Below are 23,821 nucleotides of genomic sequence, written 5' to 3'. Positions count from 1 at the left end.
TTCTACAGAGGCGTTAATGCAGATTATGTAACTTATATAATGACTACATCAAATAGTATCAGGTCATCAAAAGCAGATACTCGGTAAACATTGATTCCTTCTCCTTCCCCTCTCTTCCCCCTCCTTCCCCTAAGAGCATAGCTTTTTCTCTATGAGCATGAAACAAGAATTTAGAGTGGGGGGTGGGGGGTGGGGGGAAGAGGTAAAATCAGTTTAAAGCATTAAAAATGTAAGAGAGTAAAGTGGATTATCTACAACAATGTTAATTTCCCAGGTGAATGACTCACTGTGACTTATCAAATTCCTGAAACAGAATGAATCCTCTTAGCGCCAGGTATCGGTAGAGAAAAAATCCAAAAGCTTATAAAAGGGCCAAGTGCCCTTTGTTTGTCTCAGCTTACTCTCAATTAAGAAATCTTAAATTCCCATTAGTGAGAACAGTCCAGCTGCCCTTGCTACAAGAATTAGGTGTGTTCTGTTTCCTATGGATGAAAGGATAATTATTTTTAACAGGCTGAATTAGTTAATAATAATACATTTCAAAGAATCAAAAACTGGGGTGCTTGGGTAGGTCAGGTGGTTAAGCATGGGACCCTTAATTTTCACTCAGGTCATGATTTCCTGGTTCACGAGATTGAGCCCCCTATCAGGCTCTGTGCTGACAGCATGGAGCCTGCTTGGGATTGTCTCTCGCTTCTTCTCTCTCTGCCCCTCCCTGCTCATACTCCCTCTCTGTCTCAAAATAAATAAATTAAAAAAAAAAAAAAATAGAATCAAAGACTGATGGCCCGTATAGCATGTTCTATGTTGTTCCTAATCACCGAAAGTGTAAAGAACCTGGATTCTATTTCAGGGATATTTTAAAGTAACTTCATAAGACAGTTTTCGGAGGTATAAAGTTTCCCCTTCAGGGTTCTGAATGGTCGTATCTTCTGCACAGCAGTTAAGTGACACCTATATAGACCTGGTACTCAAAATGTGGTCCCAGAACCACAGAGGTATCACCTGAGAGCTTGTTAGGAATACAGAATCCCAGGCTCCACCCAGACCTACTGAATCAGAATCTGCTGTTTTAAGGACATCCCCAGGTGATTCACATGCACTTAAAAGTCCAAGAAGCAATGCTATACACTGAGTACTCTGAGGAGAGAAATCAATGAAATTGAGGTAAAAATGCACTGTTTCCACTCCCTAGCCTCACACTGCAGCAATGCTCTCATTACATCACCAGCTATGCTGAGAAATCAGCCTACTGCTAATGTAAGACTCACTGCATTCATCTGAGACTACTAGAGTTGGCTTCTTCCACAGTGACCACTAAAAAGCATCTAGCACTCCTACTCTTGAGAGTAGGAGTATGAGAATCACATTGTTTCCTACAAAACCCACAAATAATTAATGCTTGGAAAGCAATAAGGTCATTTCTAACAGTCAGGAGTACAAGTTTGAAGGGATGACTAGAGCTTTCTCCTCAAGGAGCCAAATTTCTTCCTTCAAGAATGCAGAGTTAAGCTAGACCTGTGCTTCAAATCTATATTTAATAAACCTTTTACATGGTACAGGAATCAAGGGAGAGGAACTAACAGGTAAAAACACAGACTGTTGTCTAGTTGAAAGAGAAAGAGCTTGAGGGTTAGACTGGCACAGGTATGAATCCAGTTCCACTAGTCAGTGGGAACCACGGGATTGATTCTCAAATCCCTGAGCCTCGGTTTCCTTATGGATAAGAGGAAAATCATCCCCTCTACTTCACAATTATGTACTAATCCATTCACCAGTTATATACTGCATGCCTACTAAATGCTAGATCCAGAGGATACAAACCAAACTGACAGCTCAGAGTGCCCTGGGTAAGCAGACAAGTGAATAGGCAGCTTCAATATAAGTTGGGTGGACTGTGACAGGAAGCTGGAGACTCTACAGTCTTTCCTAAGGGCACCTGACATACACTTGGAGGGGTCAGGCAGGGAGACCTGAAAAGTAGCTAACCTGAAGACTGACTCCTGAAGAGGAAATAGGTGAATGGGTGGAGGAAAGGGCAGGTGGAGAAAGAAAGCAAGAGAGGCTGGAGGCATAAGAAAGCAAGGGATAACAAAGAGGCTTATAAACCATATTTAGGGCTTGAACTTTACTCTGAAGATAATGGACCCACTGAAGTTTTAATGTTTTATATAGGGCTGTGACACAATAGGTTTGCATTTTATGGAGGACAGACAGTAAGGGAAGCATCAAATACTGCATAGACAGTCCTCAGTAAATGATCATTTGCTTTCCTTCTGTCTCCAGATAGACAAAAAGATGCTAACATTCCAAAGCCATTACAAAATCAACCCACCCAAAAGAATACTAACGCCTTCTCTTTCCCATTACCAAAGTCAGATTACACATCCAATGGTTGTTTCATAGAGAAGTCAACTGGAGGAGTGAATATGACCCTTCCTTTTTCAATGGTGTAGGACCAACAATCAGAATTGTATATTGAAACATGTGACCAGAGAGACAGGACTATGGTATATGATTCTAAGAATACAAATAATTCTTTCATTACCAATTTTCAGTTTTCTAGTCTCATGTTTCAAAAATGTCCTAACGCTATTTCCTACATTTAATTACTTATGTTTTCTTTAAGTTTTTTATTTTAATTCCAGTATAGTTATCATGCAGTGTTATATCAGTTTCAGGTGTACAATATAGTGATTCAATAATCCTATATATTACTCAGTGCTCATCATGATAAGTATACTCTTTAATCCCCTTCACCTATTTCACCCATCCTCCCACCCTCCCATTCACCTCCCCTCAGGTTACCATCAGTTTGTGTGATTACTTATTAACCACAGTAAGACTATACTGGGGTTTAAAAGCCATTTGAGTATAGAATTTCATTTGGGAGTCACTAAAAAGCAGCTGACAAGACAACAATCCTATTCAGAATTCTATCAAAAGAAAGGTGGGTGAATTCCCAAGTACTACAATAACTTGTAATCTATGTATTCAGAAACCATTTATCACTAAAACACCTTATTTTCTCTTTTTTATCCTCTCCTGTCAAGACACCTCCTGCCTCACTGGCAGTGGAATCAATAATACCTGTGCTTTTTGGTAAAATTATCTATTTTATGAATTTCCATAATCACACAAAAAAATACCATATCTAGGTGAAATTCACTATATGTAATTCATTTTATTTCATTTCAGTTTGGGGACAAAATATTTTATTGGCCAGATCAAAATCAGAGAAATATACTTACATGGGCCTTATGATTTATATAGGGCCCATAAATAAGATTATTTTAGATGCTATCACAATATATATTATGATTTTCCATTAGCGTGGATTCTTTTTTCATTTATATGTCATTATAAAGTCACCACATATCACATCTCACCTGAGCATCTTGTTCAACTTGTGCTTCATCAATTCTAGCATCAGGGTCTCTATTAGCCTTTAAGAGATAATATCACATTATTGAATTACATGAGCATTTTTATTCAAAAGGCAAATTGGTTCCACCTGATGGGTGTGCACACAAAGCTCTTTCTCTTAGGAATAATGTGATTTTAAGATACCAATTTACAATATTTCACTCATCACACAGTAGTGTCTAAAACCAATACGACCCTCTTGATTTTAAATCCTCTGAATGAAAGAGAATAGTGATAACTTAAAAAAGCAAACAAACAAACCTGTAAGTTAGCTAGCTATTATAAGTTTAGGTCAGATATTCTGAAACACAAACACAGGCAAGCAAGTACTAGAAATCTATTTAACTGGATTCAGACCAGTCCAGCTTCAGATTTTTTAATCAAACTCTAAAATATTCTCCACCCAATACCTGAAGGAGAACCACCAACATCCTCTGGTAGTACCCTGATGTATCCCCAACCACGTCATCTTCCAGGCTTGAGCCATATTCTGCAACAGAATTATTTCATACTTATTTATAGCTTCTTTCAACTAAAAAAAGATATCCTGCCCCATTAATCAAATAGAAGAGACATAAAGAAAGAAATACTTGATTAGTATAAATGTTCTCCACCTCTGAGTGCTCTAAAGACTAAAGGCAAATGCTTTAGGAGTGGCTGGTAGAAAACAAATTAAAGTCTCCCAAAAGTTCTTGATTCAAGCTAAAATCCATGACTCAGCCATTTAGAAATGCTCTCAACCAATGCAGTTATGTAGACAAGCGATGGTACAGGAAAGCCTCCAAAACACAACTGATCATAATTTTAAACTTTGTATTGCTTTCTTTCAAATGTTTTACATAATTAGTTTCCAAAGAAGCTCTTCTATAATCTAAAATTCTGAGTTGTTTTTTTTTTTCTTCTGGCATGGCCATTCTTTCCCCTAATAAGATATTTTTCCTCTATAGCAAATAAAGTTAATAGCAGTGATATTTTAAAACATGCCCCTTCCTGCCTCTATTTCCAGTTATTTAACATAATGCCATAGTAAAGAGGAGAACTGGTATCTACAAAAGTCTACAAGCCCTTTTCACTAACTTTCAAACAGCTGCTATTGAAGGCAGCTCAAAGACACTTAAATACTTAATCATTATCTGAAAGCAGACAAACGTTAAAAGCTCGGCACTACTTCTAAAGGTCTAAAAGCTCTAGGGGTGCTTGGGTGGCTCAGTCAGTTAAGCATCTGACTTCAGCTCAGGTCATGATCTCACAGCTGTGAGTTCGAGCCCTGCGACAGGCTCTGTGCCAACAGCTCAGAGCCTGGAGCCTGCTTCAGATTCTGTGTCTCCCTCTCTCTCTGCCCCTCCTCTGCTCACTCTGTCTCTCTCAAAAATAAATAATAAAACATTAAAAAAAAAAAAAACCCTCAAATGTGATTTTCTGCTGTTAAGATACATGTATCCCCTCTGCCTTAGTGGTTGGGACCTATCCAACTGTAAAAAGAGAAGCAGGAAAGAAATATCCAGCACTGAATAGGTAACTATTCAGTTGCTATAAATTTCACACTGTTCTGACTTGCTGAGTTACAACATAATCTCCAAGATTAATAAACTAATTCCAAGATAGGGACCCATTTTCCTAGCTGAAGGCATTCATCTTGTTAGTCTGTTGACTAGGCTGACCATCTGGATAGTCTGCTCCTGCTCAGTCAGGACAAAGAGTCTGATACAGAAACTTTGAGGAGATGAGAAAAGAACACTCTACCTTTACTTTTTATTTCATTTTCTTGGTTCCATTCACATTCAGATTGAAATACAGATTATTTTTTCACACACAAAAAGGTACACCAAGGTAAAAAATTAAAATGCAGAGTATTCAAGCATTACCATTAGCTAAAATGACACGTTTACTCAAACATTTTTATCAATTCCAATTTGGACACAGTTTCTTTTCCAAAATTCCAAAAGGGCCTTTTAGAGAACTCTTAACTTCTAGTAACTTAAAACTAATTTTCTCCAGGAAGCAAACCCACATCCATCTTGAAGTTAATGTAAAAGAAAAGCAAACTGTAGGTCTCTACGCTAGTTGCAAGTTCAAAGTAAAAGTAAACTTCCATCTTCGTCAGAAGATTCTCCTAAGTACCAAAACAAATACAGGTATTGTAAAAAGCAGTCTTTTCTTCACTGAAGAAGAAAACTATCTTGAATTGTTGCTCATTCATTCACGCACCCATTCCTCTAGCAATCATGTACGGCCTGCCTCCTGTAATTGTGAAGAACTGTGCTCACTTTAGAAAAGTGAAAAAATGACAGTGGAGATGAAGAGGAAATAACATTCAAAACACTTACCTTCTTCGTAGACTTGTTTTATGGCTCTCAGTTCTTCAGGTGTCCTCGAAGCAATAATTTCTGTCAGTACCTTTTCATTTGTCCCAGCTCCCTGTTTGGAAATTTATTTTTAATAGAGAAAATATGTTAATAAGATGAAAGAAATTTATTTTCTAGAATAGATGTTACCCAAATTGCATAATTACATAAATATAACATATAAACTATCCAATATCATATTCATTTCTCTGTATACAAGTTCTATTAGTTATAGAAAGAAAAAATTTCAAATTAACTTTTTCTCCAAAGACATGTTTTTCCTTTTTGGTCTAATGAAAAACAATGGTTATTGCATGTGTGTGTGTGATATATGACATGTAACAGATTCTACAAACTCGTAATCCTATCAGTTTCACTCCAAATAGTTTAAAAGCACATGCGGATGAACATGAAATTAAAAAGACTAAAATAGTAAAAATGAAAACTCTACGTAAATTTACAAGGAGGAGCAGTGATACTTAAACAATCTGTACCTCAAAACATAAACCCTCTACCTCAAATTAAATTCTCAGTGGAATTTCCGAAGGGAAATTCTGTACCAAAGGAAATAATAAATGTAGCATTGCTTAGTTATTAGGAACTAGATCAGTACAAAAGAATTACAATGTGCTTTCTGGATTTTAGGAAAATACAGTTGACCTTTGAACAATGTGGGGGTTAGGAGCAATGACCCCATCCCCAAGTCAAAAATCTGTATATAACTTTTGACTCTCCAAAAACGTAACTTAGTAGCCTACTGTTCACTGGAAGCCTTGCTGATAACATAGAGTCGATTAACACATATTCTGTATGCTATATGAATTATATATTGTATTATTACAATAAAGTAAGCTAGAGAAAAGAAATGTTATTAAGAAAATCATAAGGCAGAGAAAATGCATTAGCCATACTGTACTATAACAAATCAATGTATACACAGTTTAAACCTGTGTTGTTCAAAAGTCAACTCTAATTTTAGTTGGTTTTCCTTTTTCTGATTATAAAAGTCGTATCTAAATTAGAAGATACAGGAAACAATAGAGCTGAACTTAATTTTAAAAGATAGCATATTTGAGCCTTACTCTCTTTATATCTGTTTCTTTCCCAAAAACCAAGCACTGAAAAATCTACGTTTATGCTCTGGCAGAATTTCAATTACTGCTGAGATTTCAGAAGTACTCTGCAAAAAGGCCCTTTTTCAATAACTTGAGATTTTGTTTATTCCAAAAGAAGCATGATAGAAAAACAAAGAGAAAAAGCACAGAAAGCCTCCTAACTTGATAAGCCCCCTTCTTTCTTCCACTCCATAAGTAAGAATCCCTGTGCTACATTATCTCCTTGTTGTTAAATCTCACTTTGTCCATTCAAAATCTACTACCAATTGTACTATTTCCTTCCCCAAATTTCTAAACAAAGGTTTTAATGTAATCATATTTATACAATATTCCAAACATCAGTCAAGGGAATACACATTTAGTTATTTGCTACAATGAAATTATAACAAGTTTACCAGCTACTATTTTAGTATTATCCTAATTTAGTACTTAGAAGTACTACAGGAAAGAAGGAAAGGGTATTAGAAAATCTTTCCTATATGAAAATTTGCTCTGTAGCTTTATTTTTTTTAACCTAAAATCATTAACAACATTGTTATTTCATAATCAGGAATTTTTAAAACACATCTCAAAATCAGAAAACAGGCATGAAAATATAAAAAGCTATAAAATATTAAAATTTTAAATAACCACTACTACTAAGTTAACTATACAAAAAGATTAAATGATACACTTGTAATTTTCTCCCTCCTTTTCTTCTTATTGCCTCCTACACAATTTTGTCCCCCAAGAAACCCTCACAGAAATAACTCAAAAAATTATAAATGTAATTACCAACACAAAATAATATTATTCATGACAGGAATGTCCCTCTCAGTAAACGTTTTACCTTAAGAGCATGCTTTAGTTCATAGGCATCATAAAGCCGAGAGGGTTTCATCAGAGCCACGATTAATTTTTCAAATTTTCCAGTCAGTTCTGATTTCAGGTCATCCAGAAGATCCTAAGTCACAGAAAATACAAATGTGCTAAACAGGCAGAAATTTTAAGGAGATTCTTCTTAAATATAAAACGTAGCCCTTTGCTCTAATGAATTGTTTGTATTGCCATCTCCAAGTAGAAAAGGGCACGAGTTAAACAAATCCCCATAGTTTTGAATATGCACCTTTGACCTCTGACCTAAAGCTTATGCTAAAGCAAAGCCACTTCTGTATCAAGGCATTTGTTCTTATGAGATGTTTTTCTTAACATCAATAGTTAAAAAATTAAAACTCTTAAAAAGTAGGTTAGAGATATTTTTAAAATGTTGTTCTGAGAAATGTGTATCTTTAAAAACCATTTCCCCAAAACAAAATCATAAATGCATTTTTACAAATGACAAAATCTGGCTTATCATAACTATACAAAACAATTTTTTCTCTCAGTATCAAATAATATTTTAATACATAAGGAATTATGTTTACAATTATGCTCCTGACCACTGAGAGACAGCTGCTACTATGGAGAAATTGTGTATATAATGATGAAAACAAAAGGAGTAGTCCCTACCCATTTCAGTGTCAGCACACAGGCAACTAGAAATTATATTTAGAATACTTTTTGTGTGTGTGCTTTGCCTTTATTTTGCAATGAAATGATGAACACAAATTTGCAGAATAACAAAACTGTGTTTAAATAGGCAATAATTCATTTAAATAACAAATGTGATTTTTATGTTAAATTGTTAATCAAATAAGAGCATTTAAATCAATGAATTAGAAGCTCATTTATTAAGATACCACTCCAAAAGGGAACTGAGACTGTGACCGTGTCACAACAAAACATACTGTAATACAGGTTCACACCTAGAAACTAGATAATAAGACAGTCCTCAGAGGGGAAGCAGAGAAGGATAGAGGCAGCTATCACCTTGGGATCGTGGGGCACTTGCCTTGCATCAAGCAAGGAAAAACAATTATGAGGATAAGTTGGGTGAGCACTGTAAACCAACAGCTGATATTAAGAAACTAAAAAAGAAAAAGGAATAGTAAAGTCAGAATAACAAAATGATGTTAACAAAAGAATACTAATAGAGTTCAAACTAGTCTTAAAATCATAGAGGGGCTCTACATTCTAACTTCGGATGAAGTGCAGTCTTACCCTGCCAAACAGAGTTTTAAAAGCTGTGGCGATTTCCTGACGTTGAGCATTGCTTCGGGATGTCAACAGAGTCAAGATGCTCTCCTCATCGGTGCCTGCAATTTATGTTCAAAAATTATATCTTGGCTCCCACACACCCACTGTCTCAATAACCTTTGTGACCAGCCCCCCCGGTCACTTCCTTACCTCAAAAAACAGATTTTATTAAATAATTTATTAAACTATAAAATGTATAATTTATAACATGTTATATTTTCAATATAAACTACCCCCTATTCTTGACGCATTTTTGTGAAGTAGGAAATACTCCTGAGTTGTTAAAAACATAGTGCATTGAGTTTTCTTGCAACAGATAGTTACTCAAATAATGGCTATTCACAAGGCACAATTGTTGGGTGTTACAGGAGATTAAGAGGGGAGGAAAATAGATCCTGGTTTCAAGTTCTAATTTAGGGTAAAAAGAAAAAAGAAAACGCAGAGACAACCTTGAGCTAAGGCAGAATGTGACAAATGCCTCAGGAGAGGTCTAGGTGTTAAATGGGGTTTCAAAGGAGGTTCTCATAGTCGACAGGTGGAAGGAGGTTTGGGAAAAGCTTCATGGAGAAGGTGACCCCCTAAAGAGTCTTGAAAGATGGAAAGGTTTTGTCAGGCAGTGATGTAAGGAAGGAGCATAAGCTTTTAGGATGACGGAAAAGCTCAGCAGTAGAAACATAGGGCTTTCACAAATAGCAGATAATACAAGGAGTGCTAATGTGAGCTGAGTCCGACAAAGTGCGCTGGGATACTAAGGAAGGCCTTGCACAGCTAGAAAGCTAACGCTAATCCTGCTACGACAGGAAATCTCACAAGATGTTCAGCATGGGAAGTGATGGGGTCAAAGCCAAGTGTGGAGAAGGCAGATCCCCACACACAGACACTAGTGCAGAAGGAGGCTGAGGACGGTGGATGAATTCTGTCTAGAAATCCTCGAGATGAGAGGTTTATTACACGTAGCTAGAGAGGAGTCCAGGGAAAGAGAAGACAACTGAATGCAAGAAGCCTGCAGAACCAGACAGCTGATTGGGCAAAGCGAACAAAGACCTGCGGAGCTGACCACTCTCAGGAATATCTGTTTATCTACTCAATCAGCTGCCTTCCAGGTAAACCTGAAAAGTTGAAAAACAAAGGGGCTGGATTTAACTTTCCGTTCAGTTCTAGAGATGGATTATATTATTATATTGTATATCAGTCATACTATTTTGTTACTTTCACCTATCTTTTCTCTTTCTACACATTTCAGATAAAAATATTCTAAAATTAATCTTATTGTAAATCAGCGACTTTTTGTTTCGAAAAACAAATGTCATGTTTTTTTTAAGAACAAAAGAAAGGTTGAATTTACCCAGGCCTTTCATGGCCTTCCGAAGAGTTTCTGCATCAGCCCGCTCATCAAATCCAGGGAAGGGAGTCACAGTGCCCTTAACCTGAGACAGGAAACACAGTGATATTATTCATGGCATGACTAATATGACAAAGCAAATGACATACAGAGCAAGCCATTGCTCTAGATCTAGATCATGCTCAGTCTTTAAATAAATTTCCGTTTGATAACCCCATTTGAAATGGGAAGAGGACCACTTACAGTTTGGATTAGCAGGACCAATTCAGTACATGAGCTATCCCGGCCCACCTGCAATACCATTAATGGGAAGCCTGGCTCCCAAGGCTCTCCTCCCAGGGGCATCGCCCCCAGTGATCAAGCCCCAGTGATACCACTTGATTCTCAGAGGGCACTTCCTTGCAGGATTCCTTCCATTAAGTCTGTTGCCACTTTGCTTGAGAAGCATGCTAAACCTGCATTAAAACTTGATGTCCTAACCTAGACACTCAACTCCAAGCAATGTTCTTACTGCATAATTTTAAACCTAGTCCTGTTTCTTTATATTTACTTAGGGATTTTAAGACAACCTGGTAAAGCCTGAAAAGATGTTTGGTAATTCATATGCCAAATCTTTAAATTTATAGCTTTATATATAAAGTATACTGGAAGACATTCTTCAAAAGGTTTCCCATTATACTTACTTTGTCATATGTGTAGTGCTTTTAATCAAAATGTTTTAGTATTTCCCCCTCAAAATTTGTAATAGCACTAGTTCTTTATAATCAGAAGCCTTTATGAATACTCAGTCATAGATTTTTATGTTCTGATGAAAGGAGGATGCCACCATTTACTTTACTAATAAATGTTTTTGAAGTCCTTCAAAACTCCTATTAAGGTTCTACCTAAAACTGAGGAAAAATCAGTTATAAGGGGGAAAGGGTTGAGAATACTTGTCTGGTTTATAATCATGCGTGTTTTATTATGAATGCATGGAAGCACAATCACCTACAAGGAAAAAATTTCTGACAATTTCACATGGTTCAACATAATTAGAAGGAGCAATAGGTTGAGAGAGAAATTAATCAAGATTTGAGAAAATGGTCCTTCAAAACTGGCATGGATTGGGAAAGCCATATCTCTCAGGTCAAACTGCAGTCTCCCTCTGTTTAGTGGGACCACTTCAAATTGATTCTGAAAACACCATCAATATATCATCATAAAAAATTAATAAATACCACAGGTTCTCTCAATGGTGAGAACTTAGGATATACAGATGACTTAGTTCACCAGTCTGTTTATTCATTCACTCGATAACCATTCTTTGAATGCTTTCCACATGCCAAGTATTGTACTAATCACTAGGAAAAAGTGATGATGTCTAAAATCAAAAGGAAATGAAAGGTACATAATTAACAAGTGCAGTTGAGTACACACACACACACACACACACACACACACAGGTTTCATCAGGGTACATATACACATAAAGGAGGGACTCAGCTGGGAAGGATGCAAAGAAATCAGAAAAACTTCCCAAAAAATGTCTTGAAAGTTGCCTGTGATTTTCCAAGGCAGGTTCAGGAAAGTAGAGAAGTACAGGGAGGTGTAGTCCAGCATGCATGAAAACATAAGAGAATGAAAAAATCTGGTGCTTTGGACACAGGGTTGAGTTTGAACAGACTGCAACAAGAAGTGTTTACATAGATAAACAAATGAGGGGAAGGTTTTGGTGGGGGGGTGAGGAGGAGCTGGAAAGCCACTGTAATAAGTGCAGACTTCATCCTGTAGGTGAGGGGAAGTCATAGAGGATCACAGAGGACATCTACATGGGGAAGAACAGCATCAATTCTGCACAGTAATATTACTGGGTCCGCAGTGGAGACAACAGAATGGACTGTGCAAGAGTGGAGATAGGGACACTATTTTAAAAACAACTAACACAGGAAGAAGATAAGACCTGATCGAAGTAAGGAGCAGTGGAAATGTAAAGGAAAAGGACATGGGAAGGAGCAGTGGACATAGAACAGGATCAAGGCAGAAGGGAACCAACTGCAATGATTCCTTTCTTGGATGGGGAATAGGATCACTGGTTTTACATTTCTCCCCAGTAGGCATACTGGAAGAGAAACAGGCTTTGTCAGTTACCAGGGCACACTGGTGGTAAGTGGAGCTGTGTGAGAAGGCTATCACAGAAGCAATATTAGTGGGGTGGAAAGGAGGGCTGGCAGAGAAGAGGTCACCTACAATCATAATGGCAGCTAATATCTGCTGAGTGTAGCAATGGGTCAGGCACAGTGCTCAGAGCTTCTCACGGATCATCTCACTGAAACTTCATTTTACCTTAGAAAGGCTTAAAGAATCAACCAAGGGACCAGGAAGCAAGTACCAGAGCTCGTACTTGAATACAGGCCATGGGACTGGGGGCTACTAATCATGAAGCTGCCTAGCCTCCCAAAGACAAAAAGAAAATCTCCAAAGAGGGTGATGGCATGGAGAAGACAAATGAGAAAAATGTACTAGGAGGAAAGGAAGAAAAGGCAGTGTCCTTTACCACAGGGAAGTCAAACAGGTGGTGCGACTGAAAAGGGTTCCCTGGACTTAGTAATGAGGTCTTTGGTGGCAGTAAGAGCCTGATTGGAGAACACTGAAAAGTGAATTGTAAGGCAAAGCATCTCCATGAACTCCAATTTTACAAATAATGGGGTTTTTTAAAACATGCTTTTATATTTTTTTCATGTTTTTTTTTTTATTTTACAACCAAGTTAGCATATAGTGCAACAATGATTTCAGAAGTAGATTCCTTAATGACCCTTACTCATTTAGCCCATCCCCCCTCCCACAACCTCTCCAGTAACTCTGTTTGTTCTCCATATTTAGAAGTCTCTTATGTTTTTCCCCCTCCCTGTTTTTATATTATTTTTGCTTCCCTTCCCTTATGTTCACCTGTTTTGTATCTTAAAGTCCTCATATGAGCGAAGTCATATGATATTTGTCTTTCTCTGACTAATTTCACTTAGCATAATACCCTCTAGTTCCATCCATGTGGTTGCAAATGGCAAGATTTCATTCTTTTTTATTGCTGAGTAATACTCCATTGTATATACATACCACATCTTCCTTATCCATTCATCCATCGATGGACATTTGGGCTCTTTCCATACTTTGGCTATTGTTGATAGTGCTGTTATAAACATTGAGGTGCATGTGCCCCTTCGAAACAGCACACCTGTATCCCTTGGATTAATACCTAGTAGTACAATTGCTAGGTCATAGGGTAGTTCTATTTTTAATTTTTGGAGAAATTTCCATACTGTTAAACAAGCTTTTAAATACTCACTTTAAAAAAAATACTGATCACCTGGGTGGCTCAGTCGCTTAAGCATCTGACTCCTGATTTCAGCTCCAGTCATGATCTCACAGTTTGAGTTTGAGCCCCACATCTGGCTCTGTGCTGACGGTGTGGAGCCTGCTTGGGATTCTTAGTCTCCCTTTCTCTCTGCCCCTCCCTCATTCACATTCTCATTCTCTCTCTGTCTCTCTGTCTCTCTCTCAAAATAAATAAACATCTAAATAATATTTTATCCAGTTTATAGGCTATGAAGTTACTAGTAGATACAGAGGTTAAGAACAGGGGAGACGAGAGATTTGCCTTAAAAATACATCTGACCCCTGAGACTGAAGGAAATGAGGTGAAAGATAGAAGGAAGAGGAGTACCCTCAGAATCTCAGCTACTAACTATGAAGAAATAACTGCTGGTTGTATTTTTGAGAGCTTTCTAGAAATTGGGAAACACGTGCTACATTCCACATGATCCGAGTCATTGTCAAAGCTAGCCAAAGCCACGTAGTGGTAGTAACGGACCAGATGTGAGTCAGATATGAGTCACAAGGGCAGAAACGCTGCTTGGACATCCTGTCCAAACTCTATCCCTGCCCACACAAAAGTGTCTATCCTGGGCAAATGTGACTTTCCATGACTCATATCGGAGGGCTTCTCCTTCTTCCCATTAGTACCCACTGGCCTTCAGTTAAACATTTATACCTTACCCAGGTTAACTCCAACTATAAGTAAGTACTGTTCCCTTCACCCATTCCCCAGCTTGTGCTCAATTACCTTCACTCCCAGCCACCAGTGCCTTATCAAGGAAATTATACATCCTCGGATGATACGTGGCCAACACATATAATTCCCTCTTTTAACTCTCACCTTCAAAATTATCCACTCTTCTAGCTCTATAATTTTGTTGGCTTTTTTGTTCATTTATTCTAAATGAATAAGTTCTTTACCTTCAAAGACTAGGCATGCCAAAATAAAATGAATACAATTAAACCAAAACACAAGTGAAGGGTTGCTTTTCTAGATAGAATTTAAAGAAACAGGAAAACAACACAGAAATAACTTCGAATTTAGGGGCGCCTGGGCGCTTAGTCGGTTGAGCATCCGATTTCAGCTCAGGTCATAATCTCACGGTTCATGGATTCGAGCCCCACACTAGGCTCTGTGCTGACAGCTCAAAGCCAGGAGCCTGCTTCAGATTCTGTGTCTCCTTCTGTCTCTGCCCCTCCTCCACTCACACTCTTTCTGTCAAAATAAATAAGTGTTTAAAAAAAAAAAGAAAGAAAGAAAGAACTTCAAACTTAAGGATGAGAAAACATTCACCTGTCTGGAACATTTTAAACTGAACCTTTTCTGAAGGCACAGAAGAAAACTTAAAAGCCCTCTTTAAATCTGTCTTCCAGTTCAGTGTTATCAATACTTAATCAAACACCTTACCCAACATTCCACATTAATACTAATTAGGAAGCAAGAATCCATGAAGCACACCACTATAGCCGAGCAACTGCTAAGCAGCTGTACAGTAATTTTTAAGTATATTTCTTCTGAGGCTCAGGTTTCACGAAAAGCCCCTGGAGGCCCCCAAGAATGTTGGGGAAAAGGAAAGTCAAATGGCAGAACTCTGCCTTCACTCCCCAGTCAGAGCAGTCCAGGTCTTATCTGATGCACACTGTGCAGGCCCATTAATATTTCCTATGATAATGGGTCCCACTGATGAGCAAAGAAAAAAATTAAAAATCACCATACCAAGAAAGAAATGAGACGAGCAAGAAAAAAGGGAAAAACCAGTATGACAGACATGATTCAGATCTAAGGTGCAAAGTAAAGTAAATATCAGAAAAAAAAAAAAAAAAAAAAAAAAAAAAAAACCTAGAACCTCCAAGAGGTACAAACACAATCGGGGGTCAGAAACAAAATCTCAAGCTCTAATTCTAAGCCTTGCTCCAATTCCATCAAAAAAGGTGAAAGTTCAGGGTGCCTGGGTGGCTCAGTCGTTAAGTGTCCAACTGACGGCACAGAGCCTGCTTGGGATTCTCTTTCTCCCTCTCTCTTCCTCTCCCCCATGTACACATGTGCAAGCACTCTCTCTCTCAATAAATAAATACACATTTAACAATAAAAAAAAGTGAAAGTTAAATTCAAAGACTTAAATTCAAATTGGCCTTTGACCATTACCTTTGACCCCTTTCTTAAAATCAAGTGTAAGGGAAAAAAGTATCACTATAAATAGTTTAAGTTATACGCACAGAGGTAGAAAAGAAGTTTTGATAACAAAATAAAGGTTTTCAATATGATTTAGGTTTTTGTTGTTTCTTTAATGCTCCCATGAGGGGCGCCTGGGTGGCGCAGTCGGTTGGGCGTCCGACTTCAGCCAGGTCACGCTCTCGCGGTCCGTGAGTTCGAGCCCGGGGCTCTGGGCTGCTGATGGCTCGGAGCCTGGAGCCTGTTTCCGATTCTGTGTCTCTCTCTCTCTCTCTGCCCTCCCCCGTTCATGCTCTGTCTCTCTCTGTCCCAAAAATAAATAAAAAACGTTGAAAAAAAAAATAATGCTCCCATGACTATGACTACTTCCCACCTGGATAAGAACGCCTTCCCTTGGCAAATACCAACAAATGGAAAGTTAAACTGTCCATCAATAATGGTGATGCCTTGAGGTAGCTGAAGTGGGCAAACGCATTAGCTCCCAATGAGTATACGTTTGGTTTGGGGTATGTAGGGTTCCATTTTACCTAACTGTTCAACTGGGAATTCTGTGAACAGTACTTGAAAAGCTGTATCACTAACCAATTCATTCACCAATGCTTCAGAAAATAAGCTTATAGATTTTTCATATTAGAGAAGAGTATGCATGGATTCACAACTTTATTTCCTTTTGTATCTAAACAAGGGGCAGAAACCTAATAAACATGGCTGGTCCTACACAAAGGTAGGAAATGTTAGACTCAAACCATTTTTAGTCATAGGAGAGAAACAGTACATAAATAAAAGACCTACAGAAATGAAAGAGGATTTAAAGATCATATATATCCTGCTGTTTACTAGACAGCATCTCCTAAATGTTTATAAAGAACTCGAATTCAACAAATTCACTACTAACTCCATCTTTTCCCGCACCTCAAACCTGCATTCCTCCCTCAAAGAAAAAGACAAACCACTCAGTGAAGCAAGCCACTCATCTTGACCTGACCAAGCCCTTCACCACCTACCACCACCCCACTCATGCACCCAATCTGCCAACTCTCTCCATCAATCCCCTATCTAAAGCCCCAGCCACTGCCTAGTTTAAGTCTTTAAGATTTTACTGGGACCATAGCAGCAGATTCCTAAGTGATTTTCCAACATCCAGCTTCTCTCTCCTTCCCTCCCTCGCCCCCTGAAACACCATGCGGTCTCTGCAGCCCTCAAATGCAACATCACACTGGCACCAGGGTGATTTTTGTGAAGTGTAAATCTAATCATGGCATGCCCCAACTTACAACCTTTTGACAGCGCTCCTTATCTACAAACGGTTCCTACTCTTTAGCTCTTTCTGGCATCTGTTTCCAAGACAGGGCTCCATGTCCCCACCTGACTGCAGCTTCACTCAAACAATACCATACTGCCTGCTGCTCCTGGCCATGCCAAACTCCTTTACACCCCTGAGCATTTACTTTTGCTGCTGTTGCTTCTACATATAATGCCTTTCCTCCTTGTCCCATCTGACTAATGCTAGCTAGGTAACCTCATTTTTCTCTTCTGTGAAATAGTAATACTTATATCTGAAATAGTATTATGAGCACTAAATAATGCAAACAATGGACTTGGCGATGCATCTGTTATTTCACTAAACTTTCGTTCCATTTCCTCTTTAATTCCCATGTCTAACGATACCTGGCACATAGTGGGAACTCAGAACTTTCATATGTTCATGAATGCATGCATGAATAGGAAGTAAAGAGAACAGTTAGGAACAGGTGTTCAAAGAAATGATACCAACTGCAATATGTATTAATTTCCAATAAATCAATTATATATAGGTTTACATATTATATAAACTACTGAATTGAAAGGCTGGGTCCAAAAAAAAAAAACACTTAAAACAAAGGCCTTAGGAGCACAAGTTTTTGTAAAAGATCAACTAATGTGTTTGTGAGGTTTTAGAATAGTATTCAGGTTGGGGTGCCTGGGTGGCGCAGTCGGTTAAGCGTCCGACTTCAGCCAGGTCACGATCTCACGGTCTGTGAGTTCGAGCCCCGCGTCAGGCTCTGGGCTGATGGCTCATGATGGCTCAGAGCCTGGAGCCTGTTTCCGATTCTGTGTCTCCCTCTCTCTCTCTCACCCTCCCCCGTTCATGCTCTGTCTCTCTCTGTCCCAAAAAAAATAAATAAACGTTGAAAAAAAAAATTAAAAAAAAAAAAAAAGAATAGTATTCAGGTTATTTGAATTTATATAAATTTATATTGAATATAATATTGAATAATATTGAATTTATATTTAAATTTATATAAATAAATAAATTTATATAAATATATATTTATATTTATATTTCCACCACAGATTGCCTAACTGTCACTAGCTTGCCACCTATAGCCAAGGGGTACCAGATCTAGATAAGGGAATTAAGGTTTGCTGAATCCCAATGAATTGCTCAGTCAGTGGCTTGCAAAGCAGCCACGCAGTTTTGGATCTAGTTCTTTCTCAGCATGCAAAATGTAAACAAGATTGCGCTCTCAGACAAAGGAATCAGGAACTGAGACACTAACCCAGAGCAGTACAGGTCATAAGTAAACAGGTAATCCTGACCTAGGATCCCAAGAGGGATCACTACAGACAGATTTGATTTTAAGATGAATGGTGGAAAAGATGCAATCAATATCTGACCGACCCCTCTAGCATGAAACTCATCTCAAATCTATTTATTTACATTGATCCTGCTGTTCTTTATAAATTGTCACAGTACAATGATTTCAAACCAAAAAAAAAAAAATATGTACAATTTAAATATGTATAGGAGAGAGAACTCTGATGTTCATGAAGTCTCTAGTGAAAAATTATGTAGCCTGATTTTGCTTCATGACATGCCTGCTGCTCTAAATTAATTCTTTATTAACATTATAAATAAAGCTAAGTTCAGATTGGCCAAAATCTATATTTTTAAAGTTGCAGTCTCATAAAGAAAATTAGAGATATAAAAGACTTAAATTGTATTAAAATGTATTAAATGGATCATTCATCTTTGAAATACATCCAACTCTTGATTTTTTGAAACCAAAGAATATAGAAGTACAGAATGTACTTTTAAGTACCTAAAATAAATTAGAATATCTGTGAAATAATTTGGCTGTAGCTAAATAGTGATATTTTAAAAACCTGCATGAGCAAGTTAAGCAATAAGAAATAGGTCAGCGTCCAGTTTAAGAAACCCACCCCAAGATATGGTTAAGTCAGATTGAGGAAATAACCCTAAAATCTAATTAAAAATTCACATTTATATAATCACAAGCTGACCATTGCAAAGATGAAAGGATTCAAAAAATATTTTACTATATATAAATAACTCAGGCAATTAACAGCTCTTTGGCCATTCCTTAGTAAATATCTTGAGCTAGCTTATACCCAAATTTAGCATAGAAAAATGTTAGTGGTCCAATAATCATAAAAATTTACTGGTTAGCAAGGTTTATTCTAAACACGGAAGTTGTGGTTTTAAGCCATATAAATCCAAAGCCCTTCAAATGAATGATTTCAAAGATAAAATATATATATATATTGTCCAGGAACTGTTTACATGCAGGTACATTTGTAATTCAGATTTTTCTTGTATGTCATGGAGAAGATACAGTTAATCAGTGTGTTACCTTTGAGAAAGCCTGGGAAGCCTCATGTTAGACTCCTTCTCTCCATAGTAACAATCAGTTGGTAGACTCCCACATGTTTCAATGCTAGTGGATGAGGACTAGGACCAGAGAGAGAAGGGTAGAGCTCAAGTGGTGGTTATCCCACAAACACCACCAGCTCTGAATGTATTCACCCAACAAGACAATATAAATCACTTTTTTAAAATTTTTTTAATGTTTATTTATTTTTGAGAGAAAGAGACAGAGTGTGAGTGGGAGAGGAGCAGAGAGAGAGGGAGACACAGAATTGGAAGCAGGCTCCAGGCTCTGAGCTATCAGCACAGAGCCCGACCCAAGATTCGAACTCACAAGCAGTGAGACCATGACCTGAGCCGAAGTCAGACGCCCAACCCACTGAGCCACCCAGGTGCCCCTAAATCACTTTTTATGTAGTTCACAATAGTTGTCATGGCTTTGTCCCCCTAGACTGACATCATCAGGGTAAAATTTAACTAAAATTTTTCATTGATATAAAAATATTAATATAAATATACACAAGAGTATAAGTATTCCTAATATTTATTTATAGAAAAAAAGAAACTCCAATTATCTATCAAAGATTAATCAATGCTTTCTCATTAAATTCTTAGCAGGACAGTCATACCCAGAAGTTACCTATATAATTGATTTCCTGGATCTCTGTAAACTCTGATTGGCAAGGAGGTGGTCCCAAGGTCAAATAAAAAGACAAAAACACCAGTATGGAAGGTACAGCTTATAAACATGAAGAATAACTGCTGTTGGAGGCGACATTTTAATTCCTCAATAATACATTTTAAATTACTGAAATGTACACCTCTATGTCTCAGGCATCTCATTTCACTACTCTACAGATGGCCACGGAGTGGAGGTCTCTGGCTCCCATAACCACAAGGCAACGAAACTACTACCATAGAAACCGTTTGAAACCTAACACTGAAGCAACTTCAGCCTTCCTACAATTACACTGGGTCCAAGGGAATTTTTTTTGACAGTAAAAGTGCAATTTCTTATTGTGGGCATTCTGCACACCATCAAATATAAGTATAAAGACAACAAAACGTTATCCTAGTAGTAAACATTTTAACAAAATGCTTTACTTCCATGGTTTCCAAGGATAACTAATAACAAAGTAAGTGCAAAATGCAACACTGTAGCTTTCTTAACACTACTTATAACTTTTATGATGACCAAAAACTGTGGTTTTGACAGAAAACAGTCCTGGTGTTATACTGTGATAGAGATCATGCACATAATTTTGTAATATAAACCACCATTCTCCCAGATTATATATGTATAGCAGCTTTTATACTTTTCATTATTTTAAATTATTAATGTCCACAATTGGAAAAATGTGTTCCTTTATGCTACCTGGAATCTACATAATTAAAAGGAATTGATTGAGGGGTGCCTGGATGGCTCAGTCAGTTGAGAGTCCAACTTCAGCTCGGGTCATGATCTCCTGGTCTGGTGCGTGGGTTCGAGCTCCACGTCAGGCTCTACTGACAGCTCAGAGCCTGGAGCCTGCTTCTGATTCTGTATCTCCCTCTCTCTGCCCCTCCCCCGCTCACACTCTGTCCCTTTCTCAAAAATAAATAAACATTAAAAAAAATTTTTTTAAAGGAATTGATTGAAAAACTTCAGACATCACGGGGTAAACTTACAAAAGAGATGCAAGAAACAGCCGAATGAGCAAGTATAAAGGGAATTATTCTTTGATGCTTGTTTCATCGCCATTTACATCACCACACCAACAATATCAAGATTAGAAAAATAATTCTCAATGAAGGAAAGTTAGTTCCACATAAAAGTATCCTTTATGTGGGGAAGAACCTAAACCAAAGTTTCCACTTGAAGTAACAGGAGACTCAGTTTATTGTAATATTCCTTAAGTGTAATAGAGGAAGTAAGAATGGAAGCACTGTATAAATTAATAAAGTTACCAAGTCATCATAATCCTCCCATTTTTCTCTTGGAAAGAACCGTGAAACCTTATTCAATTTTGATAAGAGTTTTTGTTTTCGTTTTTTAATAAATGAAGAGTATAAAGAGAGGGCTTTGTCTGAGCAGTTAAAACACTTGTTTAAAAAAATGTTTGAAAAAAAAAAAGGGATCTGGACTCTGACAAGCCAGTTAGATTGTTGAGATCTGTAAAATTAGTTTTGGGGTGGAGTTGTTAGCACTGATATTTTATTCACAAAAAAATTGTCAATTTTTATTCACAAAAGATTGTCAATCTTTTAAAGTCTGCTATATAAATTAAACTATTTTTTTTCTTTCCTACACTTGTTTAATGTGGATTTATTTTTGAGAGAGAGAGAGCAAGAACAGGGGAAGGGCAGAGAGGAGGAGACAGGATAGGAAGCCTGCTCCCACTGACAGCAGAGAGCCCCACATGAGTCTGCAAGTCACATCCCCTGAGATCATGACCGGAGCTGAGCAGGAGTCCGACGCTCAACCTCTTAGCCATCCAGGCGCCCCTTCCCTGCAATTTTGATAAATGTTAAGAACAGGAAAAAAAAAAAAAAAAAAAAAAAAAAAAAAAGGCTAATAATACTAGGAAATGGAGTTCTGAAACAATCCCAAGGCAAATTCAATTCAGAACTCGTTCCACGAGTTCCTTACTTAAGAAAAGCACCTCTTCTGTTTAATCTTTTGCATGAAAAAAAAAAAAATCCTACCTACAACTAACAATAAAATTGGGTTGAGCAACTGGAAAAAGCTCACTAGAGTTCTACTGGAAAAACACCAAGGCCCACTCATTGTATTAAAATAATACAGGAAACGGCAGGGAACGGAAAGGGGAGGAAAGGAAAGAAGGAAAGGAAGGAAAAAAAATGAAGGGAAGGGAGGGAGGCAGGCAAAGAAAGAAAGACAAGGAAAGAAAGGCGTTGGGCTCACATGACCGCTACGCGCTGGTTCCTGCTCTGGTTCTAATTTTAGCGGTTCTTTGGATTTGGGAGGGCGCACTTTTACACACTCACTCACGAAAAGGGAGTGCACCCAAATCCGGCCACGTCACCCGCGGCAGCGCCCCACCGGCGGCTACCAGGCAGGTTCCGGCGGGCACTCCGCGGAATAAGCCGGGGCACAGCGAAGGGGTCGGGGGGACGCAACGAGAGAGGAAACAGGAAAGGTGTCCCAGATTTCTCCCAGGCAGATTTCGCTTTCTCCTAAACTTTTTTGGCTTCCAGACGAATTCTACAACTCCCTTGACACAGCTTACGAAGTTGGCAAATGCGAGCGCTGCGCGGGGGCGCAAGGCCCTACCTGTGCCATGGCGACTGCTCAGGTCAGGAAAAGGTGATGCAAACCTGCAAGAGAAGAGAGGTACGGAGGGTTCAGCGAGCCGCAGACCGGCCCTCCCCGCAGCGCCCCTCTCCGGACGGAGCCTCCACTCCGGCTGGGCGAGCACTCACCCAAGCGTGACAGAGGGACCCAAGTGCTCCGAACCTCCGGGAAAGCCGCGGAGCGCGGGGCGGCGGCGCGCAGGGCAGGGCAGGGATGCAAGCGCAGTAGGCTCCAAGCAGCTGCTCGCAGCCCAACTCCAAGCAACGGAAACACCACCCGCCCTGCCCCGCCCGCCGCCTGCCACGGGGACCGGGCCCGCCCCTTCCCCGGCCTCACTGCGCCTGCGTGGGGCGCCACTCGTCCCAGTCCTCGCACACCGGGTGGGGCCGGGCTGCAGCTGCGTTGGAAGCGGCAGGAGGCGGGCTCCCCAAGGGCCGCTGGACCGCCCTGTGTTCGCGCGCGGGAAGGGCTTGGGGACTCTGACCCAGGCTCTGGTTTGGGGGTCGCTGGGACCTTTCTTCTCTCCGTGGCCTCACAGAGCTGCTCAGACAGCGTGGCCGAGTCGACTTTTTGCAAGGCGAGAAAGTCACTGCGGCCAAGGACAGTGGGTCTTTGACCATGGTATAGAATAAGAGTGAAGTTTTGAGAGCCCTTTCCCAAATTTGTTTTTAAGTAAACAAACAAGCAAACAAAAAAGTGTCAGTGGTTGCTTCCTAGATAATGTATATGGCTTGAATGTAGGTACCTCTTTGGTAGCTTATGTGGGAAATTTCAAAACCTCTGCTTGGATCAGTTCCTATTTTACAAACCAGCCTAGAACTTTACCAAAACTTAAATTTCAACTATACTCTGTACTCGTTCAACATAAAATCTGTAAGTACATGAGAGAGACACACAAACAGAGACTGACTCCAAGATATTGTACTAGGCTGGTACAGAAAAAGCAAAGAGACAGTGCCCTTCATAGACTTCCTGGTGTGGGGGAGGAGAGGCAAGAGGACAACCTTGCAACA

General features: G+C 38.8%; 1 protein-coding gene across 1 annotated transcript in view; it reads right to left on the bottom strand.

Moving 5' to 3' along the window:
• ANXA5 (annexin A5) overlaps nucleotides 1–23,174 on the bottom strand; it is a 30,659-nt gene extending 7,485 nt beyond the window's left edge. The window contains exons 1-8 of the mRNA XM_045468641.1: nucleotides 22,937–23,174; nucleotides 22,788–22,831; nucleotides 10,347–10,428; nucleotides 8,966–9,060; nucleotides 7,716–7,829; nucleotides 5,754–5,844; nucleotides 3,837–3,916; nucleotides 3,390–3,446 (exon numbers count right to left, since the gene is read on the bottom strand). Of these exons, the coding sequence (XP_045324597.1) occupies nucleotides 3,390–3,446; nucleotides 3,837–3,916; nucleotides 5,754–5,844; nucleotides 7,716–7,829; nucleotides 8,966–9,060; nucleotides 10,347–10,428; nucleotides 22,788–22,796 (528 nt within the window). The 5' untranslated portion in view covers nucleotides 22,797–22,831; nucleotides 22,937–23,174. The remainder of the gene's footprint in view (nucleotides 1–3,389; nucleotides 3,447–3,836; nucleotides 3,917–5,753; nucleotides 5,845–7,715; nucleotides 7,830–8,965; nucleotides 9,061–10,346; nucleotides 10,429–22,787; nucleotides 22,832–22,936) is intronic.
• Between the last annotated feature and the right edge of the window lie 647 nt (nucleotides 23,175–23,821).

The sequence above is a fragment of the Leopardus geoffroyi genome, chromosome B1, assembly GCF_018350155.1.
Source record: "Leopardus geoffroyi isolate Oge1 chromosome B1, O.geoffroyi_Oge1_pat1.0, whole genome shotgun sequence".
Classification (NCBI taxonomy): Eukaryota; Metazoa; Chordata; class Mammalia; order Carnivora; family Felidae; genus Leopardus; species Leopardus geoffroyi.
The sequence above is the reverse complement of the archived record's forward strand: the minus strand, read 5'-3'. Positions and strand labels throughout refer to the sequence as shown.